Source organism: Eublepharis macularius, chromosome 16, assembly GCF_028583425.1.
Source record: "Eublepharis macularius isolate TG4126 chromosome 16, MPM_Emac_v1.0, whole genome shotgun sequence".
NCBI lineage: Eukaryota > Metazoa > Chordata > Lepidosauria > Squamata > Eublepharidae > Eublepharis > Eublepharis macularius.
The window spans coordinates 46961447-46982803 of record NC_072805.1 but is presented as its reverse complement, the minus strand read 5'-3'; the positions used below and the strand labels follow the sequence as shown (position 1 = coordinate 46982803).

Genomic DNA, 21357 nt, shown 5'->3' with positions numbered 1-21357 from the left:
GTAAAATAGGTACTCTGCAAGGCCAACAGCTCTGACAAATAATAAAAACCACGGGTCAGCTTTCTGCAGGTCAAAAGAAGATGAGACTTGGCTCCCCAGCAGAAAATATCCAGAAGAAGGAGTTACAACCGAGGAGGCCCCGCTACTAGTGGCCATCAATTTGGTCTGACAGAATTTGGAACAGGGCAAGGGAATCCAAACTATTTCTAGGGCCCCAGAACTGCCCAGGCTCCTCAGATGGACTCTGTCCTATTTGTAGACCCTCTGCAGGGTTTCCAAATGCCAGCTCAAAATTGCCAACCATGACTTTTCTCAATGGGAAAGAAATGGCTGCCGTCACTGCGAGAGAGCAATTTTGCCTACAACGAGCAGTTGCCGGAGAGGGAGTGGCAAACCAGCTGATGCCAATCAATGGATAAAGTTAACGATCACAAGGAAAGCTAATATTAGAGGTACACGTGGCACATTCCCTGCCCTATCCATTTGAAGAAACTTATTTACCTTGCCTGCTGCAAAGAATACTGCAGTCGGGAATATTGATGCGGATTTAAACACGTGGACGACGCCCCTAACTTAGGTTGCCAGGAAATGTTCCCTTCTGGCACCTTAGTAAGTGCCGGAGCTGGAGGACTGGGAGGGAGGAAGGAAGGGGACAGAACAGTCCTGGGTGCCAAGACTGAACCAGAACGGTTGTGCATGCTCTGGGCTCAGAACACCAGCGGAGACTCGAAGTCACAGCCTCTTAGGTTCAAAACAGAGCGAAGGGGCTCCAGATCGGCCAAGTCAAACATAGATACAGGAGAACCAGGCTTTTTGCCCTTGGTGTATCAAGCACAGTAGATCTCCCAGCTGCTACTCCCAAGGACCGTGGCCTTCATCCTCTCTTGACCAGGAACCCGTGAAGCTGTAAGCACATGACATCAAGTCACGTGACAAAAAGAGGGGCAGATTTATGACCTCACCAGTGTCACAACCGAGCCAATGGGGAGCTGGGAGCAGAGGACACAAGATGAGCACCAGGAGATGTACTGCACCGAGGGACAAGCCGAGGGCCAAGGCCTCGGAGGAATCCACCCCATGGCTGAGCAACCCCGCCGCCTCCCAATGCGTATGCACAGAGAAGCAGAAGGGCGTGCACCCCCGCTCTCTACACAGGCACACTAGTAGCAGGTGCTTCTCAAAGGAAGTTCTAGAGGGGTTCAGGCGGGTCTCTGCAACTCACTTGAGGGTCCCAATGATGGGATTAAAGACAACTGCGCTTTCCCTATCCTAGATTCCTGTACTTGCAAATGTCAGGGATCGAACCTAGGACCTTTAGCTTGGGAGATTGGATATGCCTGCCTTCCACTCAGGGGAATCTCTGCTCTACGTGAAGGGGGTCTCGGGTTCAATCTCTGAAATCTTCAGTTAAAAGAATCCAGTACAAAGTGATGTCTACCTCAGACCCTGGAGAACAGCTGCCGGTCCAAAGAGACAGGACTGAATTTGACCAGTCAACGGTCTGGGTCATTTTAAAGAAGCTCTATATGGATTCAAACATAATGGAGCGGGGGTCATAAAGAACAGGGCCTTTTCAGTAGCTGCCCCCCAACTACGGAATGCCCTCCCCCTTCTTCCCGTACTTTTGCTACGGATCATTCAGCACCAGGCGGGGCCTCTTTTGTTACAGCTCGCTTTTGCTTAATTTGATTGTTTCCTCCTGCTGGTTTACTATTATTATTAATCATTTCTATGCTCTTTGTTTTAAACTGCTGCTGCTTATGCTTATATATAATTTTGGGGGGGGAGGGTTGGTTATTTACAGGATTGTGTGTTCAGGTTTTGTTTGATGATTGTTTTATTGTATTGTACACGGCCTTGCCTTGAAAACCTCACTACGAGGATCACCAAAAGTCAGCTGTGACTTGACGGCACTCTCCGCCACCACCAGGTGGCCTTGCGCGCATCCTGCAGAGAGGCGTTGTATCAATATTTTAAACAAACACTCTTAATAGCTGGAATGTCAGACTACAGAGAACAGAAGCATTAGCCCAGCTGACATAAGAACGTAAGAACATAAGAGAAGCCATGCTGGATCAGGCCAATGGCCCATCCAGTCCAACACTCTGTGTCACACAGTGGCCAAAAACCAGGTGTCCTCAGGAGGTCTGCCAGTGGGGAAGGGACACTAGGAGCCCTCCCACTGATTGCTCCGCCCCAAACACCAAGAATACAGAGCATCACTGCCCTAGACAGAGAGTTCCATCTATACCTTGTGGCTAATAGCCACTGACGGACCTCTGCTCCATATGTTTATCCATATGTTTATCCTCTACTTCCAGGACTGAAGTCCTTCCAGGTGCACAGGCACCCATCTCCCTGTGGGTGCCCACAACCACCATCCCTATTATTTGCAAATATCCTCCCAGTTTTGTAGAAAGCTGGTCCCAAAACGTAAAAAGCCAGGGCCCCAGCAACTTAAAATAGCTTGCACATTAAATTGAAAGCGTGAGGTCGTTTGCACAAACACGCTCACCATCACGCGATGACTTCAACCTCAAGTGATGACTTGAACATTTGCATGTTCTCAGACACAGCGAGGCCGTTCCCATGTTCGGCTGCCAATCAAGCAAAGCTCACACATGCATGTGTGAACGAGGCCTAGTTTTCAGATTAGGAGAGGGAACAACAACAAGGAGGCGGCAGCGCAGTGCATCCAGAGGTTTTTTAAAAAAGAGATTAGCAAATGAGAGAGAAGACATTTCCTTTCTTTGCTGGCAAAGAGTGAGATGTCACCAAAGTATGTTGATGGGAGAGGAGCAGAGATAACAGATATTTGGGAGGAGAAAAGGCAGTGGAAGGCCCTTATCTGAAATGACTCAGAGCCGCTCACTCCTTAACCCTATTCCTGCCCAAGGTCAACAGCCACATTCCAGTCAATGCTTCATCCTTCCCAAAAAAACCCACAGTCGCTGCAGAACAATGGGGGGCCTTTCTTCGACCAAAGCAACCAGGAGGCAAAAACTCCCTTCCAGAAACTACACACCAGACCAGATGTCCGAAGCGAAGGGAGTTTTTGCAGACGGGATTCTTCAGCTCAGGGATGGAAGTGGGCTTCCCCCCGCCCAGAAAAACCCATGCACACAGTCGCCTGGTGAAGGACACCCAGGGAGACAGCTGGAGGCCCCACCCGGTAAGAGGAGTTCCCCTAAGCCACGGGAAGGATAAGCCAAACCTCCTAGGCAGGGCCTTTTTTCTGGGGAAAGAGGTGGCGGAACTCAGTGGGTTGCCCTCGGGGAAAATGGTCACATGGCTGGTGGCCCCGCCCCCTGATCTCCAGGCAGAGGGGAGTTGAGATTGCCCTCGCAGAGGGCAATCTCAACTCCCCTCTGTCTGGAGATCAGGGGGCGGGGCCATCAGCCATGTGACCATTTTCAAGAGGTTCCGGAACTCCGTTCCCCCGCATTCCCCCTGAAAAAAAAGCCCTGCTCCTAGGGTGAATAAGTACAGGAAGAAAGAGGGAGGCCATTTGATCAGTGCCTATTTGATCTCAAGCTGCATCTTTAAAGGGGAATCTAAGAAATGGCAAAGGAGAAAACATATTAAAAAAAAACAAAGAACACTACAGAGAGATTCCTACTTGCTGCCCGCAGCAACATTTCCCGTGAGACACCAAGTGCCTATTTCCTTCGGGTGGGCGGGAACTGTCCTAGACTGGCACTAGCCCTCCAGGGCCATTTCTGGACACATGCACAGGGAGAAGACTGTGCCTCCCCCCTTCCCCCAAGTTATTATTCACCCTCCTGTAAGGAAATCTACCTTTGGAAGAAAAGAAGATCTGAGAGCATGCATAGCAAGCACTCTTCAAGGTCAGCCTGCAGAACCTGTTCTTCAATGCCCAAGTTCAGGCATGGGACATCAGAAGTCAAAGGAGTGCATCTGAGCACGTGCAAAAAGGCTCCTCCCTTGCCACACAGTAACCCTAACCAGCCTCCATTTATATGCAATTGGGTAGAGAAGATTTTTCACTTGGGGCATCAACCCCAAACAAAACCTTTGCTTCCTGATGATTTTTAGTTGGTAGGATTTTTTTAAAAAAAAAACCATGAGCCTCAAATATACCAAAAATATCCAATAAAACTAAATAATAAATTTAACAATTCCTGGCAAATCCCATTCATCCCAGAGGCACATAACTAAGAACAAACTTTTCCTTTATGTGAATATTGGTCTGAAGAGTTCTGTGCAACTCTAAACCTTGCATGTTATTACCCATCTAGTATAATAAGTCAATTAAAAAAAATCTTGTTATATCCATTTTGAAACAGATCCCTGTCACCTCTGTTCCCAAGTACACAGAGACCCAATGTCAGCCAACAGCCTGTAGGAAAACTATTCCGGGGTCCCTCGTATCCCCCCGCTGAGATTTACTCTCCTACACTTGGCCTCCATTCCCTTGTTTTATATTCTTCAAGGACCACCCGCCCCCCCCCCTCCAGAAAGGAAAAAGTTAACATTATCCGTAAAGACAGGATTTAAGATTAGACGGAATTAATGTCAGAAGTCACACACGTATATAGGTAGGAAGATCAGATGCTGCTGAGATGTAGCTTAACACCTGTGCTGATAAATGTTGCTTGAAAAGGGTTTCGGGCCTGAGTGATCAGCGTTTAGTGCTGAGCAGCTGATGTCACCCACTGGAACAGGCTGCAGTTCGGTTCAATTTGGTTGCCACCTGAACTTTGCAGCACCCTCCGAATTATCTGGAACTTTGCATAATCCTAAAATTAACTCCTGCAGATGAGAGTTGTGATCAGTTCCCATTTCAAAATCTGCAGGTTCATCTACAATGCAAATTTCCCCGCCAGCATTCACCTGAGAAGCTGGAGGCTGTTGTGGCGTCTGCTTCGCAACTCATGGAGGCTGTTGACTGCTGGGATTTCAAGGCAGCCCAAATTACACTTACACACACACACACACACTCAAGAACAGGAAGGTGCAAGTTCCATCACTGGCACAGGATGATCTTTTAAAAAATGTGTGTGCGCTAGTTAAAATTCACTTTGTACTTATTCTCTTTGTATATAGCTATTAATGGATGTTCTATTTTTTATTGTCTATTGCTTTTTTAAAAAATAAATAAATAAACAGTTTTTTAAAAAATGTGTGCGCTACCTTTCTGTGCACGGCAGATCACAGGAATCACAAAAAAACAATTATGACCGCCATAAAAATTAAAATGGCAGCACAAATAAACTTACAAGGCCAGAGCACAAAGAAAAGCAGCTGAAAACCCAGGCACAGCCTGAAACACACAAAAAGCAAAGAGAGAGAGAAAAAAATTAAATTGCTGAACGCACAAATAACTATGAACTAGGGTTGCCAACCTCCAGGTGGAGCCTGGAGTTCCCCCAGAATTACAACTGATCTCCAAACTATGTACATCATTTCCTCCAGAAGAAATGGCAGTTTTGGAGGACAAACTACACATCACATCTCGGCTAAGCCATCTCCCTTTCTCAACCTCCCAGGCTTTGTTCTCAAGTCTCCAGGAGTTTCCCAAGCCAAGAAAATAACCCTAACTATGACAGATTCTGCAAACAAGGCACAACCACAGAAAAGTCCTTTCTCCAGTGGACTTCAGGAAGTGGGTGGAGGGAGTGCTGGGGACTGGGAAAGGACCTCCAATAAGAACCTGAGTTTCTGGAGGGCCATTTAGGACCTCAGCCGTCAACACTTCAATCACGCCTAGCAGACAGACAAGGCACCTGAGAAATGCATCCAACTGTCCTGAGCTACAGACACCGACTGCGCATCCATGTGAGATCCAACATACCCCCAAATTGTGGGCCTCATTTTCAATGCATAGCTTTCATTCTGCATCACAAAAGCCAGCCCCAAAGGATTTTAAATTTGTGTTGCAAGGTGTTTCTGGTCACTTGAAACTTCTGGATATTCAGTTCCCAGTAGATCTGTGAAAGGAAAGCAATTTAACTTTAAAAAAACCTCTGGCTTTCTAAAAGGACGATTTCAAAAGCCAACAGCCCCAAACCAGTTGAGGCCTAAAACATCTTTGGGAAAGCAAACCTAAGCATCCAGCCATGTATGGCTTGTTAGCACAAACTCAGTTTCCCAGATTCATCTGTGCAATCTTAGATGTTTACACAACGGGAAGAATTCCGTGTAGGTCTGGATCATTTGCCTCCAGATAGTCTGGCTGGCTCATATAATGCACCCAAGATACCCACCTGTACATCAGGGGTTGCTCTCTTATCATCAGACTGCCGCGGGAATAAAACTCTCAACACCCTCAACTTCCCCTCCAGAAAAGCTATGATAGTCATCAAAATGCTATCTCAGCACAATCAAAATTTCTCCCTCATCACTCTTTCTCAAGCCCTCTCATCTCATCTGGACAGCTTGCAATTTGCCCCGGAGGAGGTTTTTACTCGCTAGGTGGCCAGTGACTCAGAGGAGTACAGGGGGGGGTGAGTTCTCTCACCCACTGACGTGAGCAAGCTTTGAATATCTGGGGCAACCGGATTTTGTATTGCAACTCTCAGCCGGTGGATACAGCAAGCAGACAAGCACAGAAACAAGATCCAGGCACAACACCCTTCATTTTAACAACAGTAAAGAGTCCAGTAGCACTTTTAAGACTAACCAACTTTATTGTAGCATAAGCTTTTGAGAACCACAGCTCTCTTTGTCAGATGCATCTGATGAAGAGAGCTGTGGTTCTAAAAAGCTTATGCTACAATAAAGTTGGTAAGTCTTAAAGGTGCTACTGGACTTTTTACTTCTCTAGATCTATGACCATTTTAACAAAGGAAGCTTTTGAATGTAAAACAGGCTTCTAGCCCTTATGAGTTCCTTGGTCAATTTGAAGTGTGCTGCCAACACCCAGTTGAAGTTCACTACATGGGCGAGGAGGTCTGAATAGTTTTCCTGTTGGCCGGGATGTGGGTTTTCTATTCACTAAAATCAGGCTCCCTGAAAATCAATTTACACTGACGTCTAACAAGTGCATAGTGGTTAGATTAAGAAGATCTGGACTGAAATGTTCACTTTGCCCATAAAGCTCAGAGAGTGACCATAGACCAGTCACGCTCTGCCCAACTTACCTAACAGGGTTGTCGTGAGGATAAAACAGGAAAGGGAGAACCGCAGAAGCAGACCTGAGTTCCATGGGTGAGAAGTACGATAGAAACATGACGGATGAATGGTCTGAAAATCTTCTCAGGAATAAGTCAAGCACAACGGTATGGCCGATGTCGTTTGCATCAATGTAGCCTGCTCACGGTGAAATAGCCAGTGGCTTGCAAGAAACTAACTTGCATAGCCTTAACGAAAGAGAAACATTGCATGTGGGTACCAGTCTGTGTTTACACATTCAATTCCCCCTACTGTCCAGCCTGGAGTAAGCTGCCCTTCTATCAGGCTGCCTGGGCAGCTTCAATCTGGGCTAATGGAAAGTGAGGGAGAAATAATCCACAAACACATGCCAAAAAACAAAGAGGAACAGCCCTAAAGACGGTAGAAAAAAGGCTCTCTTTTGCTGGCATAAAGGCAAGCAATTCCGGAGATTCCCAAGATACCATATGCACTTTATGCCTTTCAAGAAAACCCTCACACAAGCTAAAAAAAAATGGAAGCACAAATATTTTTCTTCTCCTTCCCAGCAGCCCTGAAAACACCCACGGATCAGCACTGCTGTGGCCCAATAAGGGACAGACAACAGAACTCTGGAATCGTCTCTGCAGTGCCCCATGTGTCAAGAATCTGCCAATGAGCATGCACCTAGCATTCAGTAGTTCTTCTACCAGCAGGACATTGCCCAAGCAACAGATGGTGCCCAGAGTCCTCGCTTCATGCCAGGGCCAGGCAAGGGATGCTTGACCAGGAAGAGAGAGAATGCACAACTGCTGTGAGATGTAGAGTTCCAGGGCCTGCCATGTGGGTTCTCATTCTTCTCAAAGCAACAAGAAAGGGCTTTAAGCACCACAGAGCCAAGCGTCTGACACTGCAGTTCACAAAGGCATCTGCCAGAATAAAAAGCGCACACACCTTCCTTTAAGGAACCACAAGTCTGTTACAGTTTCACATCACACAGGGAAGTGCGTTTCCCATGATCCTTAGGGGGAAGTACAAGGGATGAATCCTGGGCCTTCTATACAGTGCTCTTACACCAAGCCTCAGCCCCATCCCTACTGCTGGGTTCGGAGCATGCCGGAAAGGTGCTAAGAGCTTTTCAATTTCGATTTTAAAAAGCAAGACAAAACTAAGGGAAGGTGGAAAAGAAGAGGTTTCTAAAATGATGAATGGGTACGGGTTCCAGGGAAAATTTCACTCCTTCTTTTACAGTATTGGACCTCAGAAGCACCCAATGAAGCTGCTGGCAGTAACTTCAGGAGAAAAGGAAGAACTTCTTTACACGGTGCCTAATTAACCTATGGAACACACTGCCACAAGATTGGGAAACATCCATCGGCTTAGAGAAGGCAGACAAAATTCTGGAGGGTTGGCAGCACCACCCTTGACACTTAGACAGTAATGCTGCATGATAAACAGGGTCCCTGCCTCTCTTTGCTGCCCATTATCCTGCCAAGGGCTGCTAAAAATCAAATAGCACCTTTAAGACTAACCAACTTTATTGTAGCATGAGCTTTCGAGAGCCACAGCTCTCTTTGTCAGATGCATCTGACGAAGAGAGTTGTGGCTCTCGAAAGCTCATGCTACAATAAAGTTGATTAGTCTTAAAGGTGCTACTGGACTCTTTGCTATTTAGACTAACATGGCTAACTCCTCTGGATCTATGACTGTTGGAAGAGAAGTCCAGTTTGGCTTCAGCTCCCCAAATGACAGGCAAGGTAATAAACTTCAGTTTTTCAGTACTGCACTACTTCAAACACAATGCAGGGGGCGGAAACTTCCTCCTTTAAAAAAAAGTCCCCTACATCTAGAACATGAACTCACCAAGACTGGACTAAGTCAGAAATTTTGTTTTCCCTGCAACGCTTATTGTATAGGTGAAGTCAATCTACTATATGGAATAGCATTCGTCATCTCACAGGGCTGGCAACTCACCCAAAACTGGGACTCCGAGGTCCTCCCAAGTCCGTGCATGCAGCAGAATAACGTGGGGATTGGGGAGCAGAACGCTGCAGAGTGACTTCTCAGGTTGCTTTCGCAGGCACAGCCCATACACTCTGCAGCGTAGCTTTGACCTTCACGACCTCAGGATCTGTTCTGTATACAAGATCAGCTTTTCTGCTCTTACCCCGTCACAAAATTGCCACAGCTCAACCCAGACCTTGCCCAACAAGAAGCTTGCAGTCAGTGCTTGCTTCCCAAGTCTCCTGAAGGATCCAAGCAGAAGTTTCCTGACTTGGATGTAGCAACCTGGCTGGGCAATCTAGCACATCCTGAACCAACTGGCCTCTCTACTGCAAGCATCAGCAACATGCCAAAGTATTACTAATAGCCATTCCCTTTCCATACAGTGTTCAGTGGGATATTCCCACAATGCACTCCAACAATTCCGGAACACCCCTGATGCTCCCAAGAATGAAATCCTTGCTTTCCTGAGACAGCAGAGAAGGCATGATCCAGGCATTAAAAGGAAGAATGTGTAGCCCTCTGCATCTCCTAACCAAGCAGAGTCAACCAAGGAAGGAATAAAAACACCCCTGTCTTTCTACACCTCTCTTAACTGATTCTGTCATGGTTAAAAACTAGCTTGGAAACAGCTGGTAAAAATGCAAGTAGCCAGCAATAAGATGTCTTCAAGCAAATCTTACCAAGGTGCGGAAGTTTTGTGAACAGATAAGTTCTTTCCCCCCCTAGATCATCAGCTCAGTGACTAAGAAGGTTGTGGGGGATGCAGCCCTAGTAAAAATGTCTGAGGGCCAATAACTTCTGCAGACTCCTCTGCAAGATGCCACTTCGAATGTGCAAGGGTGACTAATCGGGCATGAGTAAGGGGTTCCATGCAAGGGTGGTTAACCAGCCCCTGGAAGGCATGCAAATCACGAAGACCGAAGGAAGCCTGAAGTGCCTGTTGGGCGGCGAAGAGGGAGGGGAGGAGACTGTTTCAGGCTTGGGGAAGCTAAAAATAGATGCCAGGTTGGCTCCTGCTGGCATGGGAGGGGAAAATGCTTACATTTTCATCAGCTACTGTAATAAACTAAAGGACACTGTATTAAACTAAAGGATATTCACAATCCATGTAATGTACTGTAGGGAGGGGCTCTTTTATGCTTCGCTAATGAGTTAGGGACCATAGACTTCACCATTATGTTGCCTTACAACTATTTGTTACTTTAAATATGTGCTCCTATGTGATGAGAGAGCCCCGTGGCACAGAGTGGTAAGCTGCAGTACTGCAGTCCAAGTTCTGCTCACGACCTGAGTTCGATCCCGTTAGCAGCTGGGTTCAGTAGCCGGCTCAAGGTTGACTCAGCCTTCCATCTTTCCGAGGTCAGTAAAATGACCTGGGGGTAAAGTGTAGATGACTGGGGAGGCAATGGCAAACCACCCCGTAACAAAAAGTCTGCCAAGAAAACGTCGTGATGCGACGTCCCCCCATGGGACAGTAATGACTCGGTGCTTGCACAGGGGACTACCTTTACCTATGTGCTACCTATGCTTCATGTTGCCTAATGTTGCTTTCTTTGTGGTGGCCCCTACCCTGTGGAATGACTTGCCCGAGGAGGTCAGGAGAGCCCCCACTCTCCTGGCTTTCTGCAAATGATGAAAAACCAAGTTATTCAAAAAGGCATGGGAGGGTTGTATTGTAAGGATGGGGCCTCAGATGCTTCGCTAATAAGTTAGGGCCCATAGATTTCACCATTATGTTGCATTACATATTATCTGTTGCTTTAAATATGTATTCCTATGTACTACCCGCGCAGGGGCGGCGCCAGGGTTTCTGGTGCCTGAGGCTGCCCCTATACATGCACGTGCACACGCGCCCTGGACTACACGATGACATCACTGTGTGAGGTCATCATGCAGCAAGCCTGCCCCACTGGCCGGCAGACGGCTGGAAGGGCACGCGGAAGCTGCCCGCGCTCCCAGTTGGGCACGGCGGGTGGCTGGGGAGGTGCACGTGTCCTCCCAGCCCTCCTGCTCCGTTGTTCCACACGCCACCCTGGACGCCTGCTGCGCCTGGCCCGTAGTTGCTGCGCCTGGCCAGGGGCGTGTGTTGGCGGTGACAGCAGCACAGGGTGGAAGGGCTGGCAGGTTGCAGCAGCTGCGGGCCAGGCACGGCTGGGGTGGCGTGCGAGCTGCTTCCCATCCCTCCTGCTCAGCTGCCAGCGCTGCCGCCGCCAGCTCCACAGCGCGCCCCCTCCGACGCCTCAGCACTCGAGGCGAGGGCCAGCCCTGTACCCACGTGCTTCATGTTGCCTAGTGTCAGTCCCAGAATTGCTTATGTTCTGTTTCAGCATTTCTTCAACTCCGTATTGGATTCTTGCTAATGTGATGTCTTTATAAACTTGTGTTTATTTCCCTTCTGGCATAGTTTATGGAAATATCCTTGAAATTGACGGTACTGATCTCACACTGTGTAATCTGCCTTGAGTCTCAGTGAGAAAGGTGGACTATAAGACATTCATTCTCCTCCTCCTCCTCCGGGACCTAAAACTTTGCCTACGGCAATCAAGGGCCAAGCCACTACTTTTGACCCAAGCTTTTAAATAAGGGGATCCATCCCTTTCAGCTGCTCTGAGATGGATGGTATCTAGATCATCTAGATCATTTTAGACTGCTGCCCTGTTTATTTTTTGCTACTTTTGCACCGCGGCTTGTTTTTATCAAACAGCTTTTATTTACTTGTTGCTACCGTTTGATTCTTTTAGTTGTGAGCCATGTCAAGCGGATTCTGGAGAGCCGCACACAAACTCTCTGAGTAAATCAACGGAGACAAAACCGAGTAAATAAATAAAACAATTTCAACAGAGATAACTTGGAGTCACCAGGAAGTTAACAAGCAGGACTCAACTGGTGTCAGCGCATCCCCAGGCTTAGCCCAAGGAGGCACTGAAATGTTGGCAGCAGAGCCCTCTCTAGAACCAGGGCTAATAAACACAATATGCTCCTAAGCAGGTACAGAAGAAGGGCATGAAATTACGGGGCGGGACTTCCGAGGAGGACGGAGGGCCCCTACCTCCTTTTATACTCCAGAAACTGAGGCATGTTGGTCCACACCTCACAAGGAGTAGGAGTAAACATGCATCCACTACCGCATGCCCTTGGCAACCAGAGCCACATCTACAACGGGCGAGTATGTTGCATTCATTCTGCTTATTTGGAAATCACTGCCAAAACTGAGCTAGAAAATCAGTGTGGGATCTAGAACTCATGAAAATTAAAACTCAAGATACTCGGGGTTCCTAGTTAGAAACTGAACAATATTCCTTTTATGGGGGCTCCTGAAGGATAAAGAGAGAACAAGAGCCCCCTGTTTAGATATTTGCAAAATACCTTGCAGTGGAAATGGCTTTCTTCCAAGTTAAAAAGAAAATCAACAGCTGAAATCAAGAAATAGTCAATCCAACAACCCCGCAAGGTACGTTAGGTTGGCAGGGAAAAAACCTGCCTAGAGCCACTGAGTTTCCCCTCACTAAACAAAACCAGAGAAGTCAGCAAGAGTAAGCGGTCCAGGATGAAATGGGTGGGCCAGACCAGACACTACCATAACCCATCATGTTTACTTCCTCCCCCTCTACAAAGGAGCACAGGCTTGGGTGCGGGGGAGCAAGTCTCCCCATTTTACCCACAAAGCATCCCAGACAGAGAGTAAGTGGTTGGCCCAGAACAATCCAGTGAGCTTCGTGCAGGGAAAGGATTTCAACTCAACCCTGTGAAGTCCTAGTCCAGCCCGCTCACCAGTGCCCCACACTGGATCCAATGCGACCTACTTCAGTAGGACGTGCCAGTCCAACAATACTGCACCACTTTCTTTCTTTATTTTATTTAATGCACTTATACCCTGCCTCTGCACAATGCCCATCATGGCTTATATAATATTCACACAAAATCAAGGAGTTCAGATCTCAAGGGGGGGGGGGCAGGGACATCTCAAGGAACACGGTACAAAGTTCTTGTCTGCCCAATGAGTGTTAATTTGAAGCAATCATGTAGAATTTCATGGCTGTGACAATTTATGTTGCTTTGCTCTCACACTGTGCTACCTCTTGTCCCAAAGATTCTTGGGGCTGGCTCACCAAAAAAGGGCTTCTCACTTGAGTCAGAATACCAGAGATCCAATCCAAACGCAACCCATGAGCAAACTGACACCAAGCCGCAGCTCCGAGGGCAGAAGTGCACACCTCCCAGACTCGGCTGCCTTCTGCATTGATTAAAAGACATATTTGCTACACTTTGCAGAGTGACAGATAGAAATCTAAAAGCTTACTTTGAACGAAGCCACATCTGGGTCTGATAAACAGACCCAGAAGAGAAATCAAGTTATATATATATATGTGTGTGTGTGTGTGTGTTTTTTACAGGAGGGGTGTGGGGAAGGGCCCAACCTCTCCCCGCCACCTCCATCAGATAATTAAAATGCCTGCATTAATCACATTTGCAATGGAACAAATCGTTGGGAGCCCTTTCGCCTCCCCCTTTCCAGGGCCTGTTATTGTAGCAGGCGAATCCTGCTACAGTCTGTTTGGCAGAGATAAGGAAACCTTTATCTTACTTGGCAATCTTTATCAGAGGAGAGATCAAGTCCTTTGCTATCACCCGCTCAGATCTGCTTCAACAGAAAGCATAGCGGAAGGGGAGGGGGGCAGCAAACAGAGGGAGGAGGGCTCCAGAAAACTTCACCGAGAATTTTTGCTTCATGCTCAGACACGAGAGGTTGGGTTTTTTTAAAGAAAAAAACTTAAGAATAGTACAAATGCACCCATGCATACACAAGCACACACAACCACACAATCACCACAAGATCAATCTGCCAGTTCTATCAGCACCCCCAATCTAAAGAGCCAAGGCCTGAGCGGATTGCAGAAAGACACACACACACAGCTGCCAAAAGGTTTGATCATCTTCTTTCTGTGCCCACACGCCCCCCTTTGAAGTTAATAAATGTAACCAGCTATCTAAGCTAGGGATCGGTTCCCTGCCTTTTTTTCCCCATCTTTTATCAGCTGTCCACATCTATCAAACAGCAGAACAAAAGAGACACAGGAGGAGAAAGAGAGAGAACACAAACACTGCCAGATGCATCCTGATGTTATAGGAGGCTTGTCATATTTTTTTTTTGAAAAAGCCACATAATTTAGTGTGTGTAGGGGGAGAAAATGTGGGAAAACAGAGGGCTTGAATAACCGTAATATTTAAGGTTGCAGTTATCTGATTGACTTCCAGCCACTTTTATTTTTTTTTAAAAAAAGGGGGGGGGGAACACAACTACCCCATCAAGCAAATTGCCCGGGTCAAAGCCCAGGAGAGCAGAGAGCGGGTTTAAAAATTAAAAACCCCGACTGACTGCATATGCCTGGATGTTTTGATCCCCTTATCTCAACCACCATCAGCTCCCAGTTACAATCATGCTTTTACTGCTTTAACTGCACATAGCATCTAAGTTCCAGCCAGAAAGGAAGAAGAACGAAAGTGAGACAGAGCTCTCTCAGGCCCTTCTTGGAAAGCTCCTAATAGCACAAGCAATTACCAGCCACGCCTCCACAGGGTGCGTACCACTTCTGTGTGCACACCACGGAAGGACGGCGGGATTTTAGCCGGGAGGGGTGCTAGCCCTCCCTGTCAGCCCAGCTCTCCAAGGAGCACTCCACAACAGCGATTGGTTGGTCATTTCTGCAGCAAGCAAAGATGACAGCCCACCCACCCCCCCATCTCAGTCGCCACCTGCTTTCCCAAATTAGAGGCGTTAGTCAATCCCTTTGGCTTAGCACCAAAGCTGAATTCTCCTCTGGGCCAGGGATCCACAGTAGCCTCCATCTTCCAGAATTCGGGGTTTTTGAGAGAGAACTCCCAGGCAGAGAGAGTGAACTTCTGCCACCCAACAGTCTCCTGCTAAGTGGGTAGATCTGGTCTAGTACAGGCTCAGTCTGTAGCACAGGCAACCAGAACTCCACCTATCCAGGTGCCCACACCTGAGCCGTGAGGTCAAAGCTCTTGGTGCAGCATGCCTCACTGCATGCCAGTGCAATCGCTGCCCCTCTCGGGTGGCAAAGCTCTGTTGAGAGAGGCTACTAAACACCAATCTGGTCACTATCGATATGTCTTTTAATTGCTTAGGTACCTGCCATAGCATTCAGCTGATATGACAGCTGCTCCCTTTTTGAAGATGACTTAGCCGCTTTCTTAACTCCCGCAACAAGCCATGTGCAAAGTTGCCCTTAAAGACAGCAGGGGAGCACCGGCTGGGTGCAGTTTTATCATTTGATGTTGGGGTGGGGGAGGGTTTGGTAAAATGAGCTGGCTTATGCTTTGGGTGATTGTTATTAATCATAATTATATTGCTTTATTTTTAATTGTTCTTTCCTTTTCATTGTTCAATTCAAGGCCTCAAGCAACCTTCTGGACAGGCAGCTAAGATATAAACCAAGTAATACCAGTAATAACAGCCGGTCCAGAATGCAGCCGCAAGCCAAGCATACAGAACACGAATTCTCTTTGATTCTCACTGGCTGCTGGTCAGTTTCTAAGACAAGTTCTAGGCATCAACTTTGACCTTAGAAGTCCTAAATGACCCGTAGGGAGCACTTTCCCCTATACATACCCCCACACACACAAACACACTTTGAATTAAAACCAGGGGGTAAAGGCACCCTTAGTCGAAGAAAGCTGTACCAAGAATAACGAATTTGCATTATCAGCATCCGTCCTAGGGAGGTCCATTCCAATGGAAGCCTGCCAGAGTCATTCCGTGAGGTTTTTCAGCCAAGCCTGCAGATGCGGAACACAGTCAGTGGCTGACCTATTCCGATTTAACCTTTATTCATTTTATTGCCCTCACAATGCTATCATTCATTACCTTTAAATGCATTATCACAGCACACTGGATCTGTTGACTATAAACTGCTTTAAGGGCCTTTATGGCAAAAAAATAATAATAAAGCACCCTGGCTTCTAATAACCTGTTGCCGGCCTATGGAAGGGAGCTACTCTCAGCGCCTTAGAAACCAAACCTCCCTGCCAGGATTTGCATCTGTGGTTCCGAAAGGACCCTTCCAAAGGGTCAACATGTCAAGTGACAGTCAACATGCGACTGTCTACGTCTGGATAAAGAAATTGCTCTTTAGGACATTTCTCCCCTTTTTGGCACTTGCAGAGGAAAAACGTAAGGAGGTCTGTCACCAGCTGATGCTCATGGAGAGATTAGCACCAGAGAGATTCCCTTGTCTTGCCTTGTTCCCTATTCTGGAGCCACTTCAAATAACTCCCAAAAAACAGTTCATGGTAGAAACGCTGCTGGGAATAGAGGCCATTCAGGTAGAGCAGACAGGAAGCCACCCCCCCCTCTTGGTGAGAAAATTCAACTCTGGGATTAGGATTGGTATTATTATTATTAATGATTATCAACTGCCATTGTGTTTGATGTGGCACGCACTTTCAACGGGATGCACCAAGAACAGAGCTTTGCTGTGTAACTACAAGGCCCCAGTGGGTAGTATCTTGCAGCAGAAGGACTTGGCAAAGACACCAAGCAGCCGCTGCCGCTCACTGGAGGTGGCCCGTGGGTTAGAGGACTCGAACGCGTATGCCGCAGCGTTGGCCACTCATTTCCTGATCCTCATGAGGTAACAACACGACTGGAATTACTCCATTAAAATAAAACGGGGCTGCACAGACTGGACTCATGTTCAGCACCATAAGAAAACCTCCTCTCAACGTGCTGGTTAAATTTAATCCAGTGTCTGATCTTTAACTTTATCAGTCTTCTGGCTCCTCTCAGAGATATCTGCTTTTGCATCTAGCTGGGGGGGGGGAGGAAGAAGAGGCAGAAAAGTGCAACCAAAGACACAAAGAGGCACGTCGAAATAAGCATTTATAGATTGAGGGGAGGCAGCAATGACCAGTCATCTATTTTGTTAAAAACAGGTCCAGAGTTCAGCTTAAAGACATCTCAACTGGTGTATTCTTTCCACCCTCTGAAGAAACCAAATAGGAAAGAGAATGTTTTTTTTTTCTCTTTTAACACCCCCGTATTTCTCTAGCCTGCATACTTTGGGATGGCTATTTTCATGCCGACACACACACACAGGACGGCCTCTTCCTGCATCTTCCATCGCTCATCACTTTTGGCCATCTCTATCTGGCCCCAGATCAACCCTCCCCACTTTATCATTCCTTCACATCTCAGCAGAAAGCCGAAGAGGGAAAAGCCTGGAGCCAGAGCCAGCTAATGCATTCCGATAGCTGCCCATCCCTGGAAATATCCTAATCCATCTTCAGAGCACCTTTGGCTCCTTATTAAGCAGAGAATGCTGCATAAGGGTGACAAGGAAAGAGCTGGAAATTAATGCACAACAGCCACTCCAGAAGACCTAACAACTCCTGCAAGACAAAGCAGGGTGGAAAGTCGAAAGGGGGGGGCGGCAGGAGAGACACACCACCCGAACAAACCACGTCTACTGAAAGGAGGAAGCTTGAAGAACTCTAGCAAAGCAAGTGCCAGCCATGGGGATAATGGCTCGATGTTCTGAAAAGTGCCAGACCACATTCACCCTTGCCCGGCAGAAAACTGCAGGGTGCCTTGCCTTTGCCATAGCCAGCGGCACGCATTAAGAGGCGCCCCCTTCCTGAAAAATCTTACGTTTTCTTCCTGATGATCAGAGGGTTTAATTCCCACCCCCACCTTGACTTCCAGCCACCTGATCCAAGCCCGGCAAGAATATGACCGGCTCCTTCCACACAGTTCACCCGAGGACATTCAAAGGCTGTTCATACAACGCAGCAGAATGCTTTGAAGAGCTGCAAGATTGACTGCAGCTCAGCTTCTTTTCAAAAGGCCCTGGGTCTCACCTGGGGCCCCTCATTTCAATGTCAGCCCGAGAGAGGGAAAGGGACCCCGCATTTCCAATAAGGCAAGAAGGACCCAGGGCCTGGGAGAAGTTTGAGAGAGAGAGTCCTGGTGAACTGCAGCTCAAATTAAACACTGCCAGTGTGAGATAATGGTTCGGAGTGTCCAACTAGAGGACTGGAAGAGGCTTAAGTCCAAACTCCCACTTACTCACAACTGGCCACATTCGCAGCCTGATCTACCATGCAGGGCTATTGTAAGGGTAAGACGGAGGAGAGGAGAGACGTGCGTGTGCCGCTCTCGAACTTGGAGGAAGGAAGGGACAGAAATGTAATAGAATAATTGTTTTTTATTATGGCAACTTCCCCCTATCAGAGACCCCCGTATGAGAGAGGTGGGCCTCTGCTGCTACAGAACACCTCCTCAGCGAGGACACTGTGGCTAATTTCAAAACAAGTTAGCAAAAAGTTTGGTATCAAGAAAAGTTAATGGAAAAACCCAACGTCTCTTTAGAGGGGGAAAATCTTGCATCCAATTTTTCAAAATAAAAAAGTTTGCTTGGGCCTTATCAGCAGAACAAATCACCTCAGGCAGGCAAACAGGTAGATGCAACTTAGGATGGCAATTATTTCCAAGAAAAGATAAAGCAACATTAGCTCAGGAGGGCTGGCCTCGCTATCCAGCCATCTCTCTGTGCACCTTATCAGAGCGGAGATCTTTTCAGGAAGGAAAGGGAGGGAGAGAGGGAGGGAAGGAAGACAAAGGCAGCCCCAGCCAGCCAGTGGAAAAGTTCCCGCAGCTGATAGAAAATCTCCCCCACCGCCACCCCACCATGCATGCACACACAGGCAAACACAGCAATAATCGGTTTCATATTTGCCAGAGCTGAAGGCAGACCCCAGCCTGCTGGATCAATTCGGGATCCTTGAAAAGAAGATTTAAATCGGAGGCACCATTATCAGCCAGGGAGAGCCAAGGCAAGCGCCGGCTCCATCAGGAGATGCTTATCGGGGCCTCCTGAATCTTATTTGGGTTAGAAATATGTGGGGTGGTTGGCAGAGATAACCAGCCGGAGCACAGACCAGGAGGGAGGGGAGGGGGAAGGGGCCCACAAAAACTTGGCTGACAAGCTTTGCAGAAGGGGAAACGTTACCTACAATACCCCAACAAATCGAGCAGAGGGGGCCAGGATCCCCCCCCCACTAACCCCTATCCCCGGGGTGTTTTTAAAGACCAGCCGGCCTATAACGAACGCCATGGGGGGGGGGGGGCTGTCACTCCGACTTTACCAGGGCGAAGACGTAAAAGCCCAGCCTGGGCTGCTCCACCTTACACTGCGCCAGCCTTGCATCCCCCGACACTCTGCGTCTGGAAGGCGTCAAGCGGGGCCAACGCGCGGCAGGGCTATCCACACGTGCGTTTGACACCCCCCACCCCCCGGGGCTCATGCCCGAGGGGCGCACGGCGGGAGATCTCCGGGAGCCACGCGTCGCCACGCGTGAAAGCGCACGAGTCCGACCCCAAGCTGGCCCGGAGCCGCGAAGGCATCGCCCGCCCACGACGGGCCGAACGGCACTCTGCGCGCGCACAGAGGCCCTCCAACCGGGCGCGGAGAGCGCCGAGCGGGGCCCTCTGCCGCCCCAGCGCGCCCCCGCCTCGCCCGCCCGCCGCAGCCTTCCCCACGTCCCCTCGGAGACGCGGCTTCCTACCGCCGGAGCCGGGAGTGAGTCAGGCCGCCGATAAGATCGCAATTTCAGCCCGTCCCGACAGGGCGATCTTATCGGGCCGGGCCTCGCGGGAGGGACTCGCGCCGCCCGCATCTCGGCTCCCAGCAGGGGCGGCTCTCCCGGCCGGCCGACCGACCGGCCGAGCGCGGCGCCGGGCCAAGAAAGTTCGCCCGCGGCGGGGGGCGGCTCAGCCGGGGAGACCCGCTATCCGCTCGCCGCCCCTCCTGCGGGGCAGCCGGACCACCGGGGCTGGGCGGGCGGGGGGCGCGATCTGGGGCCAGGGGGGCCGCCCGCCCCCCCCCCTCCACGGACAAAGCACGGCGGGGGGCGACGCCGCCGGGGGGGGGGGCGGTCAACTTTGCCTGCCGCCTCGCGGGCCGCGAACTCGGGCGACGGGGCGGCGCTCACGTTTGATCTGCCGGGGGTTGCTCTGCTTCCTCCTGGACATCGCGGGGCGGCGGCGGCGTCTCGGCGGGGCTGCAGCAGCGGGCGGCGCGCGGGGCTCATGCCCCTCGGGCGCCGGGCGAGCGGGGCTGGCCAGCGGGCGCCGGGCGCCGGGCGCCGGGCGCGGCTGCTCTCCTGCCTCCTGCTGCCGCCCGCGGCGCCGGCTCCGGCTCCAGGCACCGGCCGGCGGAGGGGGCAGCTGCGGTCCGTCCGTCTGTCCCGCCGCGGCTTCCTCGGCGCGCTCGGGCTCCTTTTTCTCAATGGAACCTGAAAGGGCTCAAAACCGCCGAACGTTCCAAAGGGGCGTGGCCGCGAGGCCGCGAGCGCCCAGCCGCGCCCGCGGATTGGCCCGCTGCGCGACTGCCGGCCACGCCCACCGGATGAGGTGGATACTTTGAACGGGCGGAGTTGAAGCGGCCGGGAAGCGCCGCCCCGCACAGGGTCCCTGAGCCTGCACAGAGTGCGGCGGCGGCCGCCGCTGGAGGCGGAACGAAGCGGCCGGGAGGGGAAGGGTTGCCACCTCTAGGTTGGGCAATGCCTGGAGATTTGTGGGGGAGCCAGGAGGGCGGGGCTTGGGGTGGGAGGGGCCTCCGCGGGGTATAATTCCGTACAACTCGCTCACCGAAGCTGATCTCTGTAACCCGGAGAGCAATTGTAATTCCGGGAGATGTCCAGCCACCACCTGGAGTTTGGAACTCTGTTTCCCCTTCCTTCAGGCGCTCGCTTAGCGCCCTCTCCTTTAATACAACCGCTTGCTTAAATATAGTGATAATACCAGGAGGCGACTGACGGGAGGAGGGGTTTTCTGAACTGCATTTCTGGGATCGGCGTTCCTTTTGCTTGGGAAACTACCTGGAAGATTTTGCAGGCACAGCCTGACAATCTTATTGGCCTCTAAGGTGCCACTGGACTCAAATCAAAATGTAAAGTTACCTGTAAATAGCAAGAGTGTGTATACAGCCAGTTTGGTGCAGTGGTTAAGAGTCTGGGACTCTAATCTGGAGAGCAGGGTTTGATTCCCCCCTCCTCCACTTGAAGCCAGCTGGGTGACCTTGAGGCAGTCACAGCTTCTAGAAGCTCTGTCAGCCTCACCCACCTCACAGGGTGATTGTTGTGGGGATAATAATGACATACTGCTCTGAGTGGGTGTTAAGTCATCCTGAAGAGCAGTATATAAATCGAATGTTGTTGTTATGATTCCACTGCAGCCAG

The 21357-nt window shown here is 49.6% G+C and overlaps 1 protein-coding gene across 2 annotated transcripts in view; it reads right to left on the bottom strand.

Moving 5' to 3' along the window:
- ZFPM1 (zinc finger protein, FOG family member 1) overlaps positions 1 to 20188 on the bottom strand; it is a 96718-nt gene extending 76530 nt beyond the window's left edge. For both annotated transcript variants that reach the window (XM_055000869.1, XM_055000870.1), the window contains exon 1: positions 20110 to 20188. In XM_055000869.1, the coding sequence (XP_054856844.1) occupies positions 20110 to 20149 (40 nt within the window). In that variant the 5' untranslated portion in view covers positions 20150 to 20188. The remainder of the gene's footprint in view (positions 1 to 20109) is intronic.
- Between the last annotated feature and the right edge of the window lie 1169 nt (positions 20189 to 21357).